At 40.8% G+C, this 17,771-nt stretch overlaps 1 protein-coding gene across 2 annotated transcripts in view; it reads right to left on the reverse strand.

Moving 5' to 3' along the window:
- Positions 1-1,498: 1,498 nt before the first annotated feature.
- Positions 1,499-17,771, reverse strand: part of pvalb6 (parvalbumin 6) — a 53,022-nt gene continuing 36,749 nt past the window's right edge. Inside the window, exons 1-5 of one of the 2 annotated variants that reach the window (XM_034089358.2) lie at positions 15,308-15,492; positions 5,618-5,683; positions 3,762-3,894; positions 3,497-3,606; positions 1,499-2,119 (exon numbers count right to left, since the gene is read on the reverse strand). In XM_034089358.2, coding sequence (XP_033945249.1) covers positions 2,094-2,119; positions 3,497-3,606; positions 3,762-3,894; positions 5,618-5,678 — 330 coding nt within the window. In that variant the 5' untranslated portion in view covers positions 5,679-5,683; positions 15,308-15,492 and the 3' untranslated portion in view covers positions 1,499-2,093. Of the gene's footprint in view, positions 2,120-3,496; positions 3,607-3,761; positions 3,895-5,617; positions 5,684-15,307; positions 15,493-17,771 lie in introns of those variants that run through there. The other variant, XM_034089357.2, reaches the window with a different exon arrangement.

Genomic DNA, 17,771 nt, shown 5'->3' on the forward strand with positions numbered 1-17,771 from the left:
CCTGAGTATTTGATTTAAGATATTCTGTATTTTTCTAAAACATTACATTACAACTAAATAAAACAGTATACCAATTAAACCCTTTTAGTTGTATTTCTCATGAAAGACCCTTCTGCTTGTCTGCGCTTCACTCACATATTCATATTTTAAGTGATTGCCTCGAAGCTTCAAATGTGCTTATTTGCTCAGGCAGTAAAATGGCCTACTAAAGAAGATCAGGATTCCCTCGCTGCCTGTTGGGGTCCTCCGCTGGGGATACTTAACCCAAATTGAACCTCAGTGTGATTCCAATTCTGCTAATGGCCTGACAGCATGACTCTGTTACACTGGCATGTGGAATAATGTGGCCTCCGCTTCCCATTCGCTCTTATTATAAAACATAAATATGTAATATGGACTGTGGAGAGATGCTTGTTAGTCCACTGTCATTCTGCACAGTTTGTCTTTATGCTGTGTCTTTCTCACAACTAATGAATACTAATATATGAAAATGAAGGCTAATGTTGACCTTCTTTAAGGAGGTCATATATATGCTACATTTCAGAGAGAAGCTCCCTCTGGAGAGAACACAGGGATGTTAGCCTTTGCAGACCATGCACACAAATCTATATAACACACTACAGGAAAGGGAAAAAACAGAACGCTAAATTATAAAAGTACTCTATTACAAGTTAAAGAGCTGAACCCACAATCTTACTTAAGTGTTGGAATCAAAATAGACTTAAGGTAAAAGTACTTGTTATGTGAAACAGCCATTTTTAATGATTATATATTAAATTACTGGATTATGATTTGTTATTTTAACCATTATTTATACTGTAATGTTGATTTATATTTTTTATTGAGCAATAATCTGAATATGTATCGTTACTTAAGCTGTCAAATAAATGGATGGATAAGAGCGGTACAATATTGGCCTCCAAATTGTAGTGGAGAATTAGTTAAACGTAGCATTTAAAGGTGGGGTTGGTAATTCACTTCAGAAACACTTGTTATATTCCATGGAATGCTCTTATCATCCCGATAGCAATGAATACATGAAATGCTTTGACAATAAATACTTAAAATAAAAAAATATCATCTGTGGAAGCCGAACTGTTAAAAGCACGACCAATCATCTGCCTCGGCCCGACTAAAATAACTGGATGGCCTACCTGCCTGTCAGCCTTCCATCTGTTGGGGGAGGGGCTCTGTGAGGAAGTCTGAAGGAAGGGACAGATTTGTTCCCGTTGTGTACTTTCCAAATTCTAGCGCACTCAGCTGGTTTCTCCATTCTTACCTACCCTACCTTTAATAAAAAGACTCAGTTAAAGTACCTCAACATTGTACATGAATATGAAACTTGATGTACTTCCACCCCTGTGTATACCCCTTCATACATGATAAGATCTCAAGATGTGCTTTACTGCTTAATAAAAGCTGCACGACAGAGGACAGGGAAGGTGGAGAATCAGATAAGAGCATCACATCAAAGGAAGGGATTAACAGTGACTCAGCGTTTCTTGAGACTTTTTATTTTATTCTTTCACAGCTTGACCGCTTTCTTCTTTTGGTATGTTTTACAACAGCTCATTACCAGAGGAGAAAGGGACGGATAGATAGATAGATAGATAGATGGGGGGAAGAGAGGGGGGGGGCGGATGCAGGATCAGTGCCAGGAGTTAAATCGACAGAGAAAAAACAGAATAAGGGAGAAAGAAAGAGGGTGAGGAAGGACATGGGGTCTTTCTCTTATTATCTCTATTTTCTTTAAATATCTACTTTAAAATGTGAGGTTTATTTCTTGCAGGCATGTTTGATATCTATACAGAAACAGAAACATTTTGTATAAAAAGGATAAAATAAATAGGATTAGTATAGCTGTGGGGAGGAGGTGTGTGTGAAGGGGGGGACACCACAGTTAACTTCCGTCAGTGCAGTGTTGCATTTAGGGAAGACAGCAGTGGGGTAGAGGGTGAGGGGGGGGGGGATCAGCTGCAGTTAGGGTGGGGGGGGTGAGGTGTTGGTGCTGTGGAGGGAGGCCTGCAGGTGTGGGAGTGCAGCGTGGTTGGGAGGTGATCTTGGAGTGACAGTCGGTCACATTGGGCGACTGTTTATTCTTTCACCAGGGCGGCAAACTCTGAAAGAGAGAAAAAGACCATTTGGAATATTTTTCCGGGGTTATTTTCATACTTTTTTAGATCCATGACAGTAAAATGGTGTCAGGTTCACACCATGTCAGAATCACAATCAGAATACCTTTATTAGTCCCACAGAGGGGAAATGTACAACGCTCAAGTCAATCAAAAAAGTTACAAAAAGGACTATAGCTATATGTATTTTTTTATTTTTGGGAACTCAAGGGAAGGTCTTAAATGTATTAACTTGACTGTGAAAGGTAAGAACTGAAGCAACGTGAGTAGCTTAGTCCGTACGAACTTGGCTTTAGAACCGGATGGTCACTGGATAATTGCTAATTTCTCCAAGTATGGACCAAACAACAAACAAAAGCCTTCGTGTGTAATCTGTATAAAATAACAGAGATCAAAATTAATTGTCCCCATTGTGAGAATATAATAGTTTGTCTTCTTCTCTGTTGTATTATCTTACTGCCTTCACACTCAAGCATTCTCCTTGTCCTTTCTGTACATTAAATCCAGCTTTATTTCACCAGGAGATGAACCCAGACAGAGGCAGACAGATTGCATAAGGAAATCAAGGCTAAATGGAAATCTAAACGCTTTTGGTGCCATTATTCAACAGCCATTACATTGTGAAATCAACATACACTTCAGAATGATGAGCACAAGCTACACATGTTGTCTTTTGCAACTCTAACCTACAATAATCCATGTTCAGCACAACCAAACCTATTCTACTAATGGCTGAAGGGAAAACATTACAATGCCCAGTCGGCTTATATAAGTGTTTATACCCATTGGTTTAAAAAAGCAGCTGTTCTGAAGAGGATTGTTGTGTTGACCGTCATTTTGATAATTGCTAGTTCCACTGCTAATGTTTGGGTTGGGAAAACATAAGGCTCAACCCCACTCCAAACCCCAATCGTTTTCGGAAGACCCATAATGGCCCAAATCATGCAAAACAACATGGTTTCACATTTATTTATTTGTTTGTTATCTGTTTGTCTACAAATGTGTGTCTGAGATTCAGCGTGTGGTTCCGATCATTTGAAAGATGAGGGCAGACAATCATGTCTCTCCAAGGTGCCTGACAAATGTTTGACAAGTGAGTGCAATGTCTATCTCAAAGCTTTTCCTTTGTAACAAAACCCAATTTTCTCCCATGATAAATCCCGTTTTTTTAATTCAGATTAATGACATTGGGGTTGCAATCCACATTCAGCCAACATAACCCAATACATGGAATATCGCCATTTAATAATTAGGATGTTAATCACCGTGGGAACGAAGATGTGTTTGACTTTCTTTCCACCTTTTGCTCTGGTGTTTGATTGTGCGACCTCACGATACTCCTATTAACAACATTGAATGTTTACCATCAATTCCAATCTTGCCGTCTCCATCCTTGTCAGCTGCTCTTAAAAATGCGTTGGTTTCCTTGTCTGTCAGGTCCCTGCCATTTTGGGCGAAACCTTTCAGGACGAATCTAGCCAGGGACAGAAACACACAAAAGGTACATGTCACAGAACTCTTATATGTTATGTGCAGCAAAATCATTGTGTGTGTGTGTGTGTGTGTGTGTGTGTGTGTGTGTGTGTGTGTGTGTGTGTGTGTGTGTGTGTGTGTGTGTGTTTGTCTCACTTGAGCTCCTCCTCCTCTATAAAGCCGCTGTTGTCGGCGTCCAGCACCAAGAAGACCTTCTTCACCTCATCAGCAGACTTGGCCTTCAGACCCACCAACTCGAAAAACTTCTTATGGTTAAAGGAGTCAGCAGCTGAACACACACACACACACACACACACACACACACACACACACACACACACACACACACACACACACACACACACACACACACACACACACACACACACACACACACACACACACACACACACACACACACACACACACACACACACACACACACACACACACACACACACACACACACACACACACACACACACCAAACACGATGATGCAAATTGTCAGAGCTTCTAAACAAAATACATTAACTTTCTGCATTAAAAATGGTGTTTCAATGTCATCATAAATACACACAGATTTTCCGTTGGATACAAAATATACACATACAATACAGTAAGTGTGCTCATGAGCAGCTGGAGGCTTGTGATGTCACTGCTGGAAGTTGCTTACCGTGTGTTCATCTGGGTGATGAAGCCCAGAGGAAAAAGTGTAATTGTAATAAGCCTTCTTCCAGTGTGACTGATATAGATTGAGAACATGTTTTTGCCAGAGGACCCATTAGTTCTGGGTCATGGAGCGCTGTCTATTTCTAACATACAAATAATGTAACCATGCACATATGCTAATATATAAGCATCATATTAGTCGGTGCATGACAAACACGTCTTCGTTTAACAGTGATATGGAGTTGCAAAGTGGAAGGGGTTTTTCAGGGGCTTCTCGTTCTGGAAGTAAAGGTCATTTTCTTTTCACATATAGACAATGTTGTCACACAGTTTTTATTATTATTAATAAAGTTGTGAATCAAGATGACTAACGCCCAGGAATGTCACGTGTCTTGTGTGAAACCAAAACTTATTTTTGGCTTATTTCAACTTATATTCGTAAGTTAACTTGTGTAACAGAACTAACTTACGTAAGTAACCTAATTCACAAAACAAACAATACTTATTTTAAACCCTGCCATGATATTTTCTTAAACCTTTTCATATATTTTTTACTTCAGAACATGTGACTTTTTCACAACGTACACTTGTGGGTGGTACTTTCAAACATTCAGTGCCGAGATATCTGGAAACAAAGGCGCTTTACATTTTTCCCATGGACATAATTGATAATGGTTATGAATCGAGAGGACTTACACCTAGGAGTTTGTCACATGTTTTGTGCGAAACCCAAAGTTATTGTTAGCTTATCACGGCCCGTCCACACAGCGGCGTGCGTTGAAGCTTGCCGGCGGGCGTGTCTGAAACTCGACCAACAACCAATCACATGAATCTCCCGCCCCTGACACACAAGCAGCGGTTTGATTGGCTAGAGCTTGTACTGGCATACGATTCAATTGGCTGACGCTTCTGCCGAGGCTCGAACATTGCTCAACTTTTGCAGCGAGCCACGCCAGCAAAGCTCCGCGTCGCTTCCCGCAATGTAGTTTGGCGAAAAGTGACGTCACCCCATTCAAAGTGAATGGTGAAGCTTTCAACGCACGCCGCTGTGTGGATGGGCCGTAACCACTTATATTCGTAGTTAACGTATGTTATTGTTGACCTAACTTAGTAACCTAAATTATATAAAAATCATACTTATATTAAACCAAACCTTGACTTCATATAAACCTAGCCAAGTAGTTTTGCTTGAATGAAGACCACTATCAAAAAGGTGGAACCGGTTCACAGCCTGTTGGTTGTACCCTACATGGTCATTTATGCCATTTCGGAGTCATTGGTAAACAACCTATTCTGCCGCTTAGGTGTAGTTTTCGACTCATCCGTAAAAAGTCCTTTTACCTGCAAATGCATCTAGTGCTTTCTTGATGTCATCAGCGTTGAGGATGCTGCACATTGCCATCTTGGCTGCCAAAAAAAGAAAAAAGACAGAGGAGAGGGAGACAGAAAAAGAAGAGAGAAAGGGGACAAGGTTAAAAACAATGTCGCCAGAGAGCAGAGAAAGAACTCTGAGACATTCTCGTATTACACTGGTGACACGCTAGACATGGAGCAGGAAACCAGGACATGTGAGACGGAGGTGATGAGTGACAGAATGACAAAGGGAGAGAAGGGGAAGTAGATGTGACGGAGGTGGATGGGTGGGAAAGGGAGGTGTTGAGAGAAGGAGGTTTGGTTGTGGTATTAAGGGGTGAAGTGTCATCGAAATTAAGGCTCATATCAGTGTCTTCCATTTTATATGCATGAAATCACTGAGCCGTTAGATGACAAGCAGGGCACATGCTCAGCAGGGATTAAGGGGCCGTCTCTTTAGTGTCTGAAATACCCCAGGAGAATTCATCTTGTCAGCCCACTCTCTATGGAGTATCTTCTTTTACCCCACGCTTTGAAAGGTGAGCCCGGCACTTAAAGGCGCTTTGGCTTCTTACTCTACCGAACCCAATCGTTGCATATGAAGTTGTCACCTTCCCCGACTTTGACTGTTACCCGCTTCTCCTCTGTTGCTACTGCAAACACACATATAGCATATAGCATATAAACATATAGCACGCATAAACTTGAAGATGAACCCATCATAGGCATACACAAAGGAGACACAACAGGAGAGAGCTGTTGGGAGTGAGTGATTTGTGGACGAGAGGTCGCTCAGATTTCACTTGATGTCGTCTAACAAATGTAAATAGGGCTTTGAACACATTTCAAACACGCTTTATGGCAGATGATTGATGCTTCACTTAGAAAGCCACACTGTTAGGGATTCATTCTGTCTTTACTCCTAGACATTTAACCTTATTTTGTGTGTTGACATGTACGACCATCCCTGCTTCTAATCTCCCGTAAGGAATGTGTTGATGCAGTCGTATGTTGATACTAGGTTTTACAGCTTGACCTACAGGGCATAGGGAGGTTTTGCGAGTGTGAGAACGCTAGCTTCTAAGCTCCAGAGATGGGAGAGACATCTCCTGTGTCTGCAGATGGTTTACGCCCATCCCCAATATGTGGATGTGACTCTCTGTAAACTAGTTAAAGGGTCTACCAAGATGCGAGGCTGATCAGATTTGACATGGCAACCCACCCGTGCAGTCAGAACCTTTGACTGTGTGACTTGTGATGTGAATTCTCCGACCGATGCTTGTATTAAATATCAGTGTTTGACATCAGAACTCCTGCTCGTCCCGTGTCTCCTTCATGAGTCAGTGACTCCCACTGCATTGCTACACAGAAGTTTCCTCCACACACACAAACCCCACGTTATCCTAACTTGTACATTTGTTACACTACATTTCATTTAGCTGATGCTTTTGTCCAAAAGGTCTTACAATAAGTGGTCGTAAGACATTGTTATTGCTTGTGCATTGACATGGTTTAAACCTTGTAAGTTAGGTTTGATGGCCAAGTTGCAGTTGGAACAGTTGGGTTTTCAGTTCTGTATGGAAAGTGTGTAGACTTTAAGCTGTCCTGATATCAATGGGGAAACCGTTCCACCATGTTGGAACCAAGATAGCAAACAGGCATGGGAGTAGCGAGCCAATTGAGCGAATTGACAACAATTTCATTCGCCAAGAGGGTACATTTATTTTCCGATTCAATTGGTTTGTTTGTCTGTTGGACAGCACGAATAGGAGGAAAACTAGCATGGGCCAATCAGAAATCCATTACATTTTGGAGTGGACTCAAATCACAGTGTGGATAGAAACATCAACATTTTCTTTCAGCCTTCATGTTTCCATGAGGGACCTTCCGGATGCATTTGAGTAGAAAATAGGCCTCTCAGCTTCTCCAGTATTTTAATAATCCCATAACAGGTTGCACTGTTTCATTTTCAGCGAGTCCCATCTTCATTAAAAAAGCCTAATGCTTTGTCCAGTTTCCAGCTGCAAGCCTCATTGGTTTCTCAGTGGGTCTTTTCCAGACTGAAATCTGGCATTGACAAGACTGTGTATCCACATCAACAATATGACTGACTTGGCAAGTCCTTTTACCAACTAAACACATAGATGGGACCACCAGTATCCTCAAATCCAGCCAGAGGAAAAAGCCAGACAAATGTAGGGTTAGGGTTAGGGTTGACTTATTGACATCTAATGGACTCAAATGTTTCTAGAAGGGGTCTTTAAAGGTCACCAATTATGCAAAATCCACCTTTTCATGTCTTTTCTACATCAACATGTGACCCCCCCTCTGTGTAAAGAGATTCTGAAAGTTTCAGGAAAAAAGATTCTCTCTCTTTTTGTCCTGATCCATTTCTATAAAAACCTATAATATATTGATGAAACCGTATAATAGGAGACCTTTAAGTAGTTTACTGTAAGAAGAGTGAGCTTTCTTTTTTAATGAATCCATTGATTTGATCCATTCAGACCATTAAGGTTTCTATTATAAATTCAGAATGCGACAATGATGGATGTATCATTTCATACACACCGCAAGAGAGCTGTGAGAAGTGTTCTGAGTGTGGTGAGTTAGCCCCCGAAAGCGTTTCTGAAAAGGCTTTGTGAGTGGACCGTCCCCTTGAGATGTGTTAGTGTGAAACGAGGTGGTGCACTGACAGACATCCCCACAGCCACAAACACTAAAACGCAGATTTTGTGAAATGTGTTCTGGCTTTTCAAGGATACGGGATCCTGTGAAGGAGAACTTACTATTAACAGCAACGCTCCAAGGGTAGATTACTACCTGCGGTGAGCCCCAGAGCTCCTGGACACAAGCACACTTACACCTGTGTGTTTGTTGGGGCACTTTGCTGTATATTACTGTATAATTTAACATCTTTTCACCTTTAATCTCTAATGCCAAGCAGGGATGATTGAAATGTCTCATAGAAAGGTCACAGTAATGGTGTTGTACCATCATCCTTGGACCGTCATCATCACGGTGGTCCCTGGATAATGCTGAGCTGGGCAATATCGTCACGGTGTCCTTCTCACTGGAAATACAGTACGGGTTGCCTGTGCATTTACCTCAGTTACTCATGCTATAGGGCTTTGGTGCATCATGCCACAAGCAATCCAACGATTGTAATATTGTAACATAGTCTGCCTCATTTGTTTCTTTGGCTGCATTTGAAGCTAATAGCCACAATAAAACATTATTATTCATGTGGGTTCCATTCTAAATAGGCGTGAAATTGTATTAACAGTGTGGGGAAATCATCAGATGCTGGCTCGAGAGGTCCTCCATAATGGGAAAGATCATTTGTTGGACGCTAATTAAAGTGAAAAAGATTAAGACATTACATTGAAAATGGTAAAAATCTCAATGGATATGAAAATAGCATGAAATCCATTGCGAGGCTAGAAGTGTTTTTATTTATAAACTACTAACAGATCAATCGTGTTAACCACAGTTTGGACGTAGTTCATGGATTTGTTCCTTTGGTGTCACGCTCGGCTTCAGTGATGTATGAGCTCCTCGCGAGGTATAGTGTTATCTGGTTCAGTAACATACTGCTGCACACACAGATCAATACTGAACACTGCTTAACTTGTGGGGCCACACATCCAATCTTTTATCATTATAGAAGCACAACCTCCTTCCGTGACCTTTACCACAAAGATTTCCGCGGGGGAGAAGAAACAATTCACCGTGAAATGAGGAGGATAAGATTGATTTACCGAGATATCTCAGTCAGTAGAACTGTATAAAGTAAGCCATGTTGGGTTATTTAAGTCTACAAAGACCTAAGTACTGAAAAGTGGTGTCTTTGCAGATTGTTAATCACACAGAGAATCAGTACTACATCAAATGCCTTGTAATATATCTGTCAAATAGTGAAACCAGCACTAAATGTGTTTTTTGGCCACTTGGAAAACTAGTTGGAAAGACAACACTGACATATTACACAACCAGCAGTTATAGAGCAACGTTTTCATTGATATAAAACCGTTCTTCTGTTCACCTAGACCAGCGGTTCCCAACCTTTTTCAGTCAATTACAATTGTGTAATTGGAAATATCTTCGAGCCCCCCCTAATCCGGTTCCCACCGAGATTGGTAGAATTAATTGTATATAGTTGTACAAACATTACATTTTCTCTGCTAATAATAACAAGACATAAAAGATCCAACTATAATTTTATATTTTATTATGGATTGAACATGAACAAAAGTGCTTGGATTGGCAGATGATCCTGTGTCACTGTGAAATAATGAGGCCTAATTGAAACAATTTCAAACATGTTTTATCGATCCGGTACTTTAACAGTATTTGTATATTATTTTTGTTATTTTTTAGGGGGAAACCTAAACAAATTAATAACAGAATTCACATTGATTAATTGTATGTATAGTATAGTGTGTATTATGGGCTGCTAGCACAAATGAAATAGGCCTACCTGTAGTGGTGGTAGTAAGTAGATTTTTACTCAAGTACTGTACTTATATTGAGGTACTTAAGTATTTCCACTTTTGCTTCTTTGTAATTCTGCTCCTCTACAGTCCAAAGGCAGTGTATACTACATTTACTTAAGTACTTGATCTGAGTACTTCTCCAACTTTACACATAATTGGGGCAACAGAACTCTGAGTTAAGGAAGTTGAAAACGGTGCATTTCTCCGTATGAATATGATGCCTTTTGGCCAGCTGATGGACAGATAGCTCGTGTTTCCGCGAAAATACTTATGGCAAACGAGCATTGACCACATCGAGCTCTGTAGATTAGATTGTCACTTTTGAACGCTATGTTCTCCACCGGCGGATCTCTGTGTAGTGTACACGGCGCTGCAGCGAGTCTGTGAGGCCCCGCCCCCCACAAAGAAGAGAGAGAGAGAGAGAGAGAGAGAGAGAGAGAGAGAGAGAGAGAGAGAGAGAGATCTCCGCACCGAACACGTTAGATGTCAAGGGAGATGTGTGCCTCATCATACTTTGTTGATTTGGGCATTATAGCTGAAAGGCATGTCGTGGGCTTTTCCACTCTTCTTTTAACTGCCGGTTGTGTTAAAAATTTGTCAATTTGATTGATTTTACGAGAAACAATGTTTGTTTACAACTTCTTCCCAAGCTTCACGAGCCCCCCCTGCAATAGCGCTGCGCCCCCCCACAATTAGATGTAAAATCCCTATCTGTGTATTAATCTGAACTCCACCAAGGTTATCTGTACTGGCCTGCAGGAATCATTGTGTAGCTGTTGCCTTAGTCTTCAACACCCATCTTTGCGACTTGAATTTGACTTGATGCCCTCTCTATTTACTTTGCTCTTTAACTCGCTGGCAGACTTTGCCAGGTGTGTTGTCCACTTTGTGTTTAATTCGCAAGAAATCAACATTTTAGGGAAAATATACTGCCTTTAAAAAGATGTAAACAAAGCTTCAGTTTGAGCTCTGGATCTTCTGATATTGACCATTTGGTTATCTGATATGTCCAACGTTATTATAATGGAACTTAAATAGAGGAGTAGAAGTATGTGCTTCATACTCTATGAAAAAAGTGGAGTAAGGGAACAATATGTCAGATAAATCGTTTATTTCAAAGGTTCTTTGGTATACCGATATCTCCCGTCAACATGTGAGTCCTTTAAATAAAACAAGGTGTGAACTGGGGTTCCCTTTGTGGGAAGTCCCGTCACCCTGACAGTCTCTTTAGGTGTGGGAAACCGAACCGTGTACCAAGTACCCAGTCTTCTGTGACAGCTGCATGGTGGTGTGAATATGTTTGTACAGAGGTTGCCAAGCAGACTAGGGCGAAGAGGCTGAGGGATTATAAGAAGAATGTACTTACACTTCAAGAAACCCGAGCCCGCTATGTTGCCTTGACTGTTGTGTGTATGTTTGCGTGAGACTCTGTAAATAGCAGAGACAAGGGGAAAAGAGGGGGAATGTAATACAGACACATGTGACTTCTAAGTGTCCTTGCATCCTTGTTTGTGGACTTAAAGGTAATGAGCAATATTGTGAGTGGGCTTTATGCTGTTTTGAGTTTAAACTGAGGTCGGTATTGGGATTTATTTCGTAATGAATAGCTGTATGACTCTTTGGTTACTACTAGACACACTTCACAAAACTACAAGTACAAGCTTAGGGTCGCATGTACATCCGTTCTTAAACTGCATCCAACAATATGTTTTTGTTGTGTCACAGGGGCATTGACCTTTGATATTCGACCACAAAGTTCAGTTCATCCTTGAGGCCAAGTACTTGTGCCATTCCATCAAGGTCTTCCAGAGATATCATGTTCATGAACATATGACAGACGTAATACCACAGTGACCTTGATCTGTGACCGACAAATCAGTTCATCCTTGTGTCAAAGTGGACATCTGTGCCAAATGTTTAAGAAATGTTCTCCTTAAGATGTTCTCTTAACGTATCACATTCGCGAGAGTGGGACAGACGGACGGACTGACTACCCAAACACTTAACAGTCAATAAATATGAAATGGCTTCAAGTTATTATAATTGTGTTGTCTCCTTCGGAAGTGTGCACCCGTACCAGGTAGTTAAAGAGAAAGATAAAACAATTAAAAACAACGTTAACAGACGGTAACATATTGTTCAGTTTCACAGACCTACAGGTAAGGATGGACACCCTGATATATTGCATTTTTAAGGATCTAACTAAGTATATTCACGTGGGATGAAAAGTTGTATCACTTTTTTTTGTCCAGTTCCCATAAAGACAATTTTTCTGAATGAACCAGCGATTGACAGCGGAATGTAGCCAAAGCACTTATTCAGCGTGAATGACTTTGTCTAGTGATAGTATAGAGCTGCTGAGAAAGCAAGCATGCTGTTTATCTAAAATGGAAGGATTGTCTATCTGTCCTTCAAATGACTCCACAACCGTTATTCAGATGGAGAACCCAAGACAGTGTCAAGGGTGAAGTGGTTTGGATGAGATGTTCTCTGGACACACACACACACACACACACACACACACACACACACACACACACACACACACACACACACACACACACACACACACACACACACACACACACACACACACACACACACACACACACACACACACACACACACACACACACACACACACACACACACACACACACACACACACACACACACACACACACACACACACACCATGTATACATCACTTCAGGGGACATTACATTGACTTACGTGCATTTCCTGGAGACTTATCCTAACCTTAACCATAAGTGTTTCGTGATGTGTTGCCTCACTCCTCGGCTTTATCCTCTGGAGGTTATTGTTGCCATAGAGTCAACCTTCTGTACGGTGGCTGACAGCAACTAGAAACGCTCTGCTGAGGTGCAGGCGTGTCCTTGTAGCACAGAGCTTTCAGGCACCATAATACATGGTTTGTGCTTCAGTGGGGATCAATAGCAGCAGGTCCACACTCTCTCACACACACACACACACACACACACACACACACACACACGCACGCACGCACGCACGCACGCACGCACACACACACACACACACACACACACACACACACACACACACACACACACACACACACACACACACACACACACACACACACACACACAGAAGGAAAGACTGGATTTTTTAAAATACAAGTAGTACAGCTGCCTGGGGATCATTTGGCTCTTATCACCACTGTACGCCAGCTAATCTTCTGGCAGTTACAGGACAGGACAGCGTCACCACATATTTACAGCTTAGAAACTAAAATAGTGTGCCTGTGTGTGTGTGTGTGTGTGTGTGTGTGTGTGTGTGTGTGTGTGTGTGTGTGTGTGTGTGTGTGTGTGTGTGTGTGTGTGTGTGTGTGTGTGTGTGTGTGTGTGTGTGTGTGTGTGTGTGTGTGTGTGTGTGTGTGTGTGTGCGTGCGTGTGCGTGCGTGTGTGTGTGTGGTCTAGCATTACTATCCTTGTGGGGACCTAAATCTGTTTACATAGTCACGTGTGGGGACTGGCTTCCCTTATGGGGACAAATTGGAGGTCCCCATAAGGGGGATCATTAATTTTAGGGAGAAGACTTGGTTAGGATTAGGATTAGGGTAAGTGTAAGGTTAAGGGTAAGTGTAAGGTTAAGGTTTAGGTTTAGGGTAAGTGTAAGGTTAAGGGTTAGGGTTAGGCATGTGTTGGTTATGGTTAAGGTTAGGATAAGTCTCCAGGAAATGCATGTAAGTCAATGTAATGTCCCCTGAAGTGATGTATACATGGTATGTGTGTGTGTGTGTGTGTGTGTGTGTGTGTGTGTGTGTGTGTGTGTGTGTGTGTGTGTGTGTGTGTGTGTGTGTGTGTGTGTGTGTGTGTGTGTGTGTGTGTGTGTGTGTGTGTGTGTGTGTGTGTTCTATTCTATTTTCTAACCCTAACCCATTAGCTTTGAAGCTATTCGATCATAAACCAATGTACTCATACACATGTCACCCAGGTTATTGCACCAAAGTAAAAGGCAGAATCAACACATGTATACTGTAGTAGTTCATCCTCAGGGGAACACGAAGTTCTATAAGAAATGGTATTATTATTCATCAAATATTTATCTAGATATTTCAACAGAAAAACCGTCAACCTCAAGATGACTCGAGACCAACATTCTGTGTTCAAGATTCAAGGCTTTTATTGTCATGTGTTCATCAACATGCATGAACCCTCTGGAGAACATGAATGCGTTAACACATGTAATGGTGATCCATGTCATAGTTATAACCTGTATACATAAAGTGATATAAAGAAATGTCTGCGAATGTATATGCACCAATCATTGCCATGGTTACACACTCCCACCTAAAAGATTGTATGTGGTGCCACAAAGATGTATCACCAATAAGGTCACAAACTAATGAGATGACTTTGGGAAACACACAGCCCATGCGATGAAAGCAATCGTAAGCTTCCAGACTCGATGAATATTTGCATTAGATATTACCAAACAAATTAAAACATGTAAATTCCCTTTAATCTGCCATTAAAAGCAACAGTGTTGAGAAAGCCTATATTTCATCATCGAAACACAAACATAATATTATGCGTCCTCTTCATTAATTAACTGAGACTGCATACACTTAAGTGTCGTAGTGACTTTGAATATTAATGACAGGCTGTATAATGCGGCTGCTGTATGAGTATAGGTACAAAATAAATAATCTCTGTGATCAGACGTAGACTCTGAAGGAAGAGGAAATGAATTCTCAAGAGTAGCTTTCCCTGCATCAGCATTTGAACAAAGCTAAGTTACCCTGGAGCTTGGGTGGAGACTGTATTCAATCTATTAGATGTAATTAAAAATGTGACCTTGACGGATATCGCAAGCAAGCACCGCAACAAAATGGCCTCTTTTTTTGGCAGCAAACCGTTGCTATCAGAAAGTAATTACCTAGCTGATATACTGTCTCTGTATCGAAATCTAATCTTTAAATGGAGCGTGTCAAAAAGGGAAAATTAAATTTCTTCACACGTTTGTCTATCAATCACCTCCCCAATGTGTTTGATCTATCACTCAAAGTAACATCAAGAACTACTGTGATGTCTCAACCATCTGCTGTCCATATGTGTCAAAAGAAAACATCTAAAAATGTCTAAGTCTCTTACTTTGAGAAAGACTTCACACCATGTCTATCATTTCTTCCCCTTACCTGGTTACTGGATGACTGATGTTGAGTTGGAAGAAAGGTTCAAGAGGGACGTCCAGTAAGAGAGGCTCACCACTTCCTGTTTTATACCCTCTCCAACTATTTTAGGATGAAAGATGGGCGCCCAATTCAGCGCGGGGTCAGTGATGTTAGGCTGCCCATATCGCTTTCCTGACTGCACTCACGCTAATCAAACATCACTATTAATAATCATCAATCTCCACCTCTCACACCAGCCACACTTCTTTTCTTTCTCACCCTTGCTCGCCCCTCCCTTCCTCTAACACTCCCCCTTACTCCTTCTGTCCGTTTCATTTCTCCATTTGATTTGATCCCACCCAAGGGGCCTCGCTCTGTCCTCCAATCCCCAGTGAGCTGAGATCTCCCCTTAACTTTCTCTGTGTCTCCCTCTGTCTCGCTCTTCTGATAAACTTTTAATTATCACTTTTCATTCTCATCTAGCATGGCTTTCTTTAAGGCAATCAGCATTATCAGTGATCAATTATTTTACCATACCCTGATCGTACTATGGTATTTAAATAAAGCCTTTTTTGCCTTAATCAAAAACGTGAGTGCAATTATCAGTTACTCGCAAGATTTCCAGTCTTGAAAGGCATGGCCTAACTCTTACATATAAACGAACATGTATTACATTCAAGTTCACATTAAGCCTCTCGCCATCAGGAAGTGCTCGCTGTGTTTCACATTAAATCAAAGTCTAGGTGTTTCGTGTTTTTTTAGCCACTTTCCGCGCTGGCACACCAGGAGTAACACGTGATACATCAAGCTTTCAAGTAATACCGCTACTACTACAACTACTGTACACTGAAAAAACTGAAACGTTGACTTTAATTAAATGCACTAACACATTTCACATACCTGTATTAGGTTAGTGGAAAGCAATAATATCAAGTTAAACCTATTTAAACCTGATATTATTGCTTTCAAATACCTAATGCCGTTATGTGAAATGTGTTGACTTAGTCTTAGTGCATTTAATTAAAGTCAACGGTTCAGTTTTTTCAGTGTAAATTACCGCACTGCAGGTGCTTTTTGTTTGTTAGCAAATCAAGCTAACATTGGAACTAGTTGTTAGTGTAGACTTTTTAACGCAACATTTACCTAACTGCGGTAATGTACTTGGTAAGTAATGGTGTACTCTTTGGCGATCGATGTGTCACACAGGAAAATAAAAGGACATAATAATTCTTGATAATCTTAAAGTTTGCTTCCATTTAGCTTATTTTGCCTCAAGGGTTGAATTCAAGAGAAAAGGTGGTGGGCTTTAAGTGTGGGTATAATGTGAAATCAATGGCTAGATTAAGTTGCGCAGAGATCCAGAACAACTCCATGATCCTCTCGCAGACCTCAGTGACTCTGCAGGGGAAGAATCTGCGGTGGACCCCAGCGCTCTGCATCGCTAACCTTAACAATAAAACGCTCTGCCGCGCTATACATTCCCCCGGGACAGTGCAGCACTCTCTTACAAGGAATACTCCCCTAGGCTCACTTGAAGTGATTATAGATCAGGGCGAACATCAGCTGTTTCCACCAGTGGCTTCACCGCAGAACCTTTTACTGTGACCTGTAGGAAGCGGGGGAGATACGGGACTTAAGGGCTACTCTACGTGAAAGCCATACACAGGGAATGGATTTGATGTGTACAGATACCCTATGGCTGGACACTATACAGTATGAACGTCCATCTTGTAACCCATCCACATTACACGCCTCCTTTCAACTGGCATATGAAAGGGAACAGACTAAATGTACCAACTTGAAAACCTTTGGATTAATAAATGATTACTATTTCCTTTGTCTGTGTTGATTATAATGCTCATTATTTCAGACATGATGAATATTTGCCTGTTTGAATCCACCCTCCACGCATTTTACTAAAGCACTTATATTTGTTAATTATTTATACAGATTTTTATATTCCTTTCGAAACAAATTAATTTTAGTGATCCTCCTTTTTTTTTTTACTAGTGTGCTCCATTTTTAACGCATTTTCTTAGCACTATCTTATTTATTTTAATGGTGTTTATATTTATTTCTTATATGTTTGTATTACTTATTACATGTGTTATCCCTTTTATGTATTATGTGCATGCATTTACCTTTTATTGTAATCAAAGCCACATGAGGAGGGATCCTTCTATTTATTATTATTTGTAATTATTTTATTTATCTTATTATCTGGAGGCCAGTCAAACCACCCGCCGAGAGAACATCTTCACCGACCTGCCACCTTTTCAATAAACAGAGCGACTCAAACACCTGTCCTATGAGGAATCTTTTTAACTTACCGACCTTGATCTTAGCGGTTTTTATTTCTGTGACATCTAGTTCATTTTTATACTATTTTCCTAACCCGGTGTGCCCCCCTTCCTTTTTTATTATCATTCTTATTATGAATCTTATCTTAATTATAACACTCTTATATATAATTTATTTTTAATTGTTC

The sequence above is a fragment of the Pseudochaenichthys georgianus genome, chromosome 8 (assembly GCF_902827115.2).
Source record: "Pseudochaenichthys georgianus chromosome 8, fPseGeo1.2, whole genome shotgun sequence".
NCBI classification, from domain to species: Eukaryota; Metazoa; Chordata; class Actinopteri; order Perciformes; family Channichthyidae; genus Pseudochaenichthys; species Pseudochaenichthys georgianus.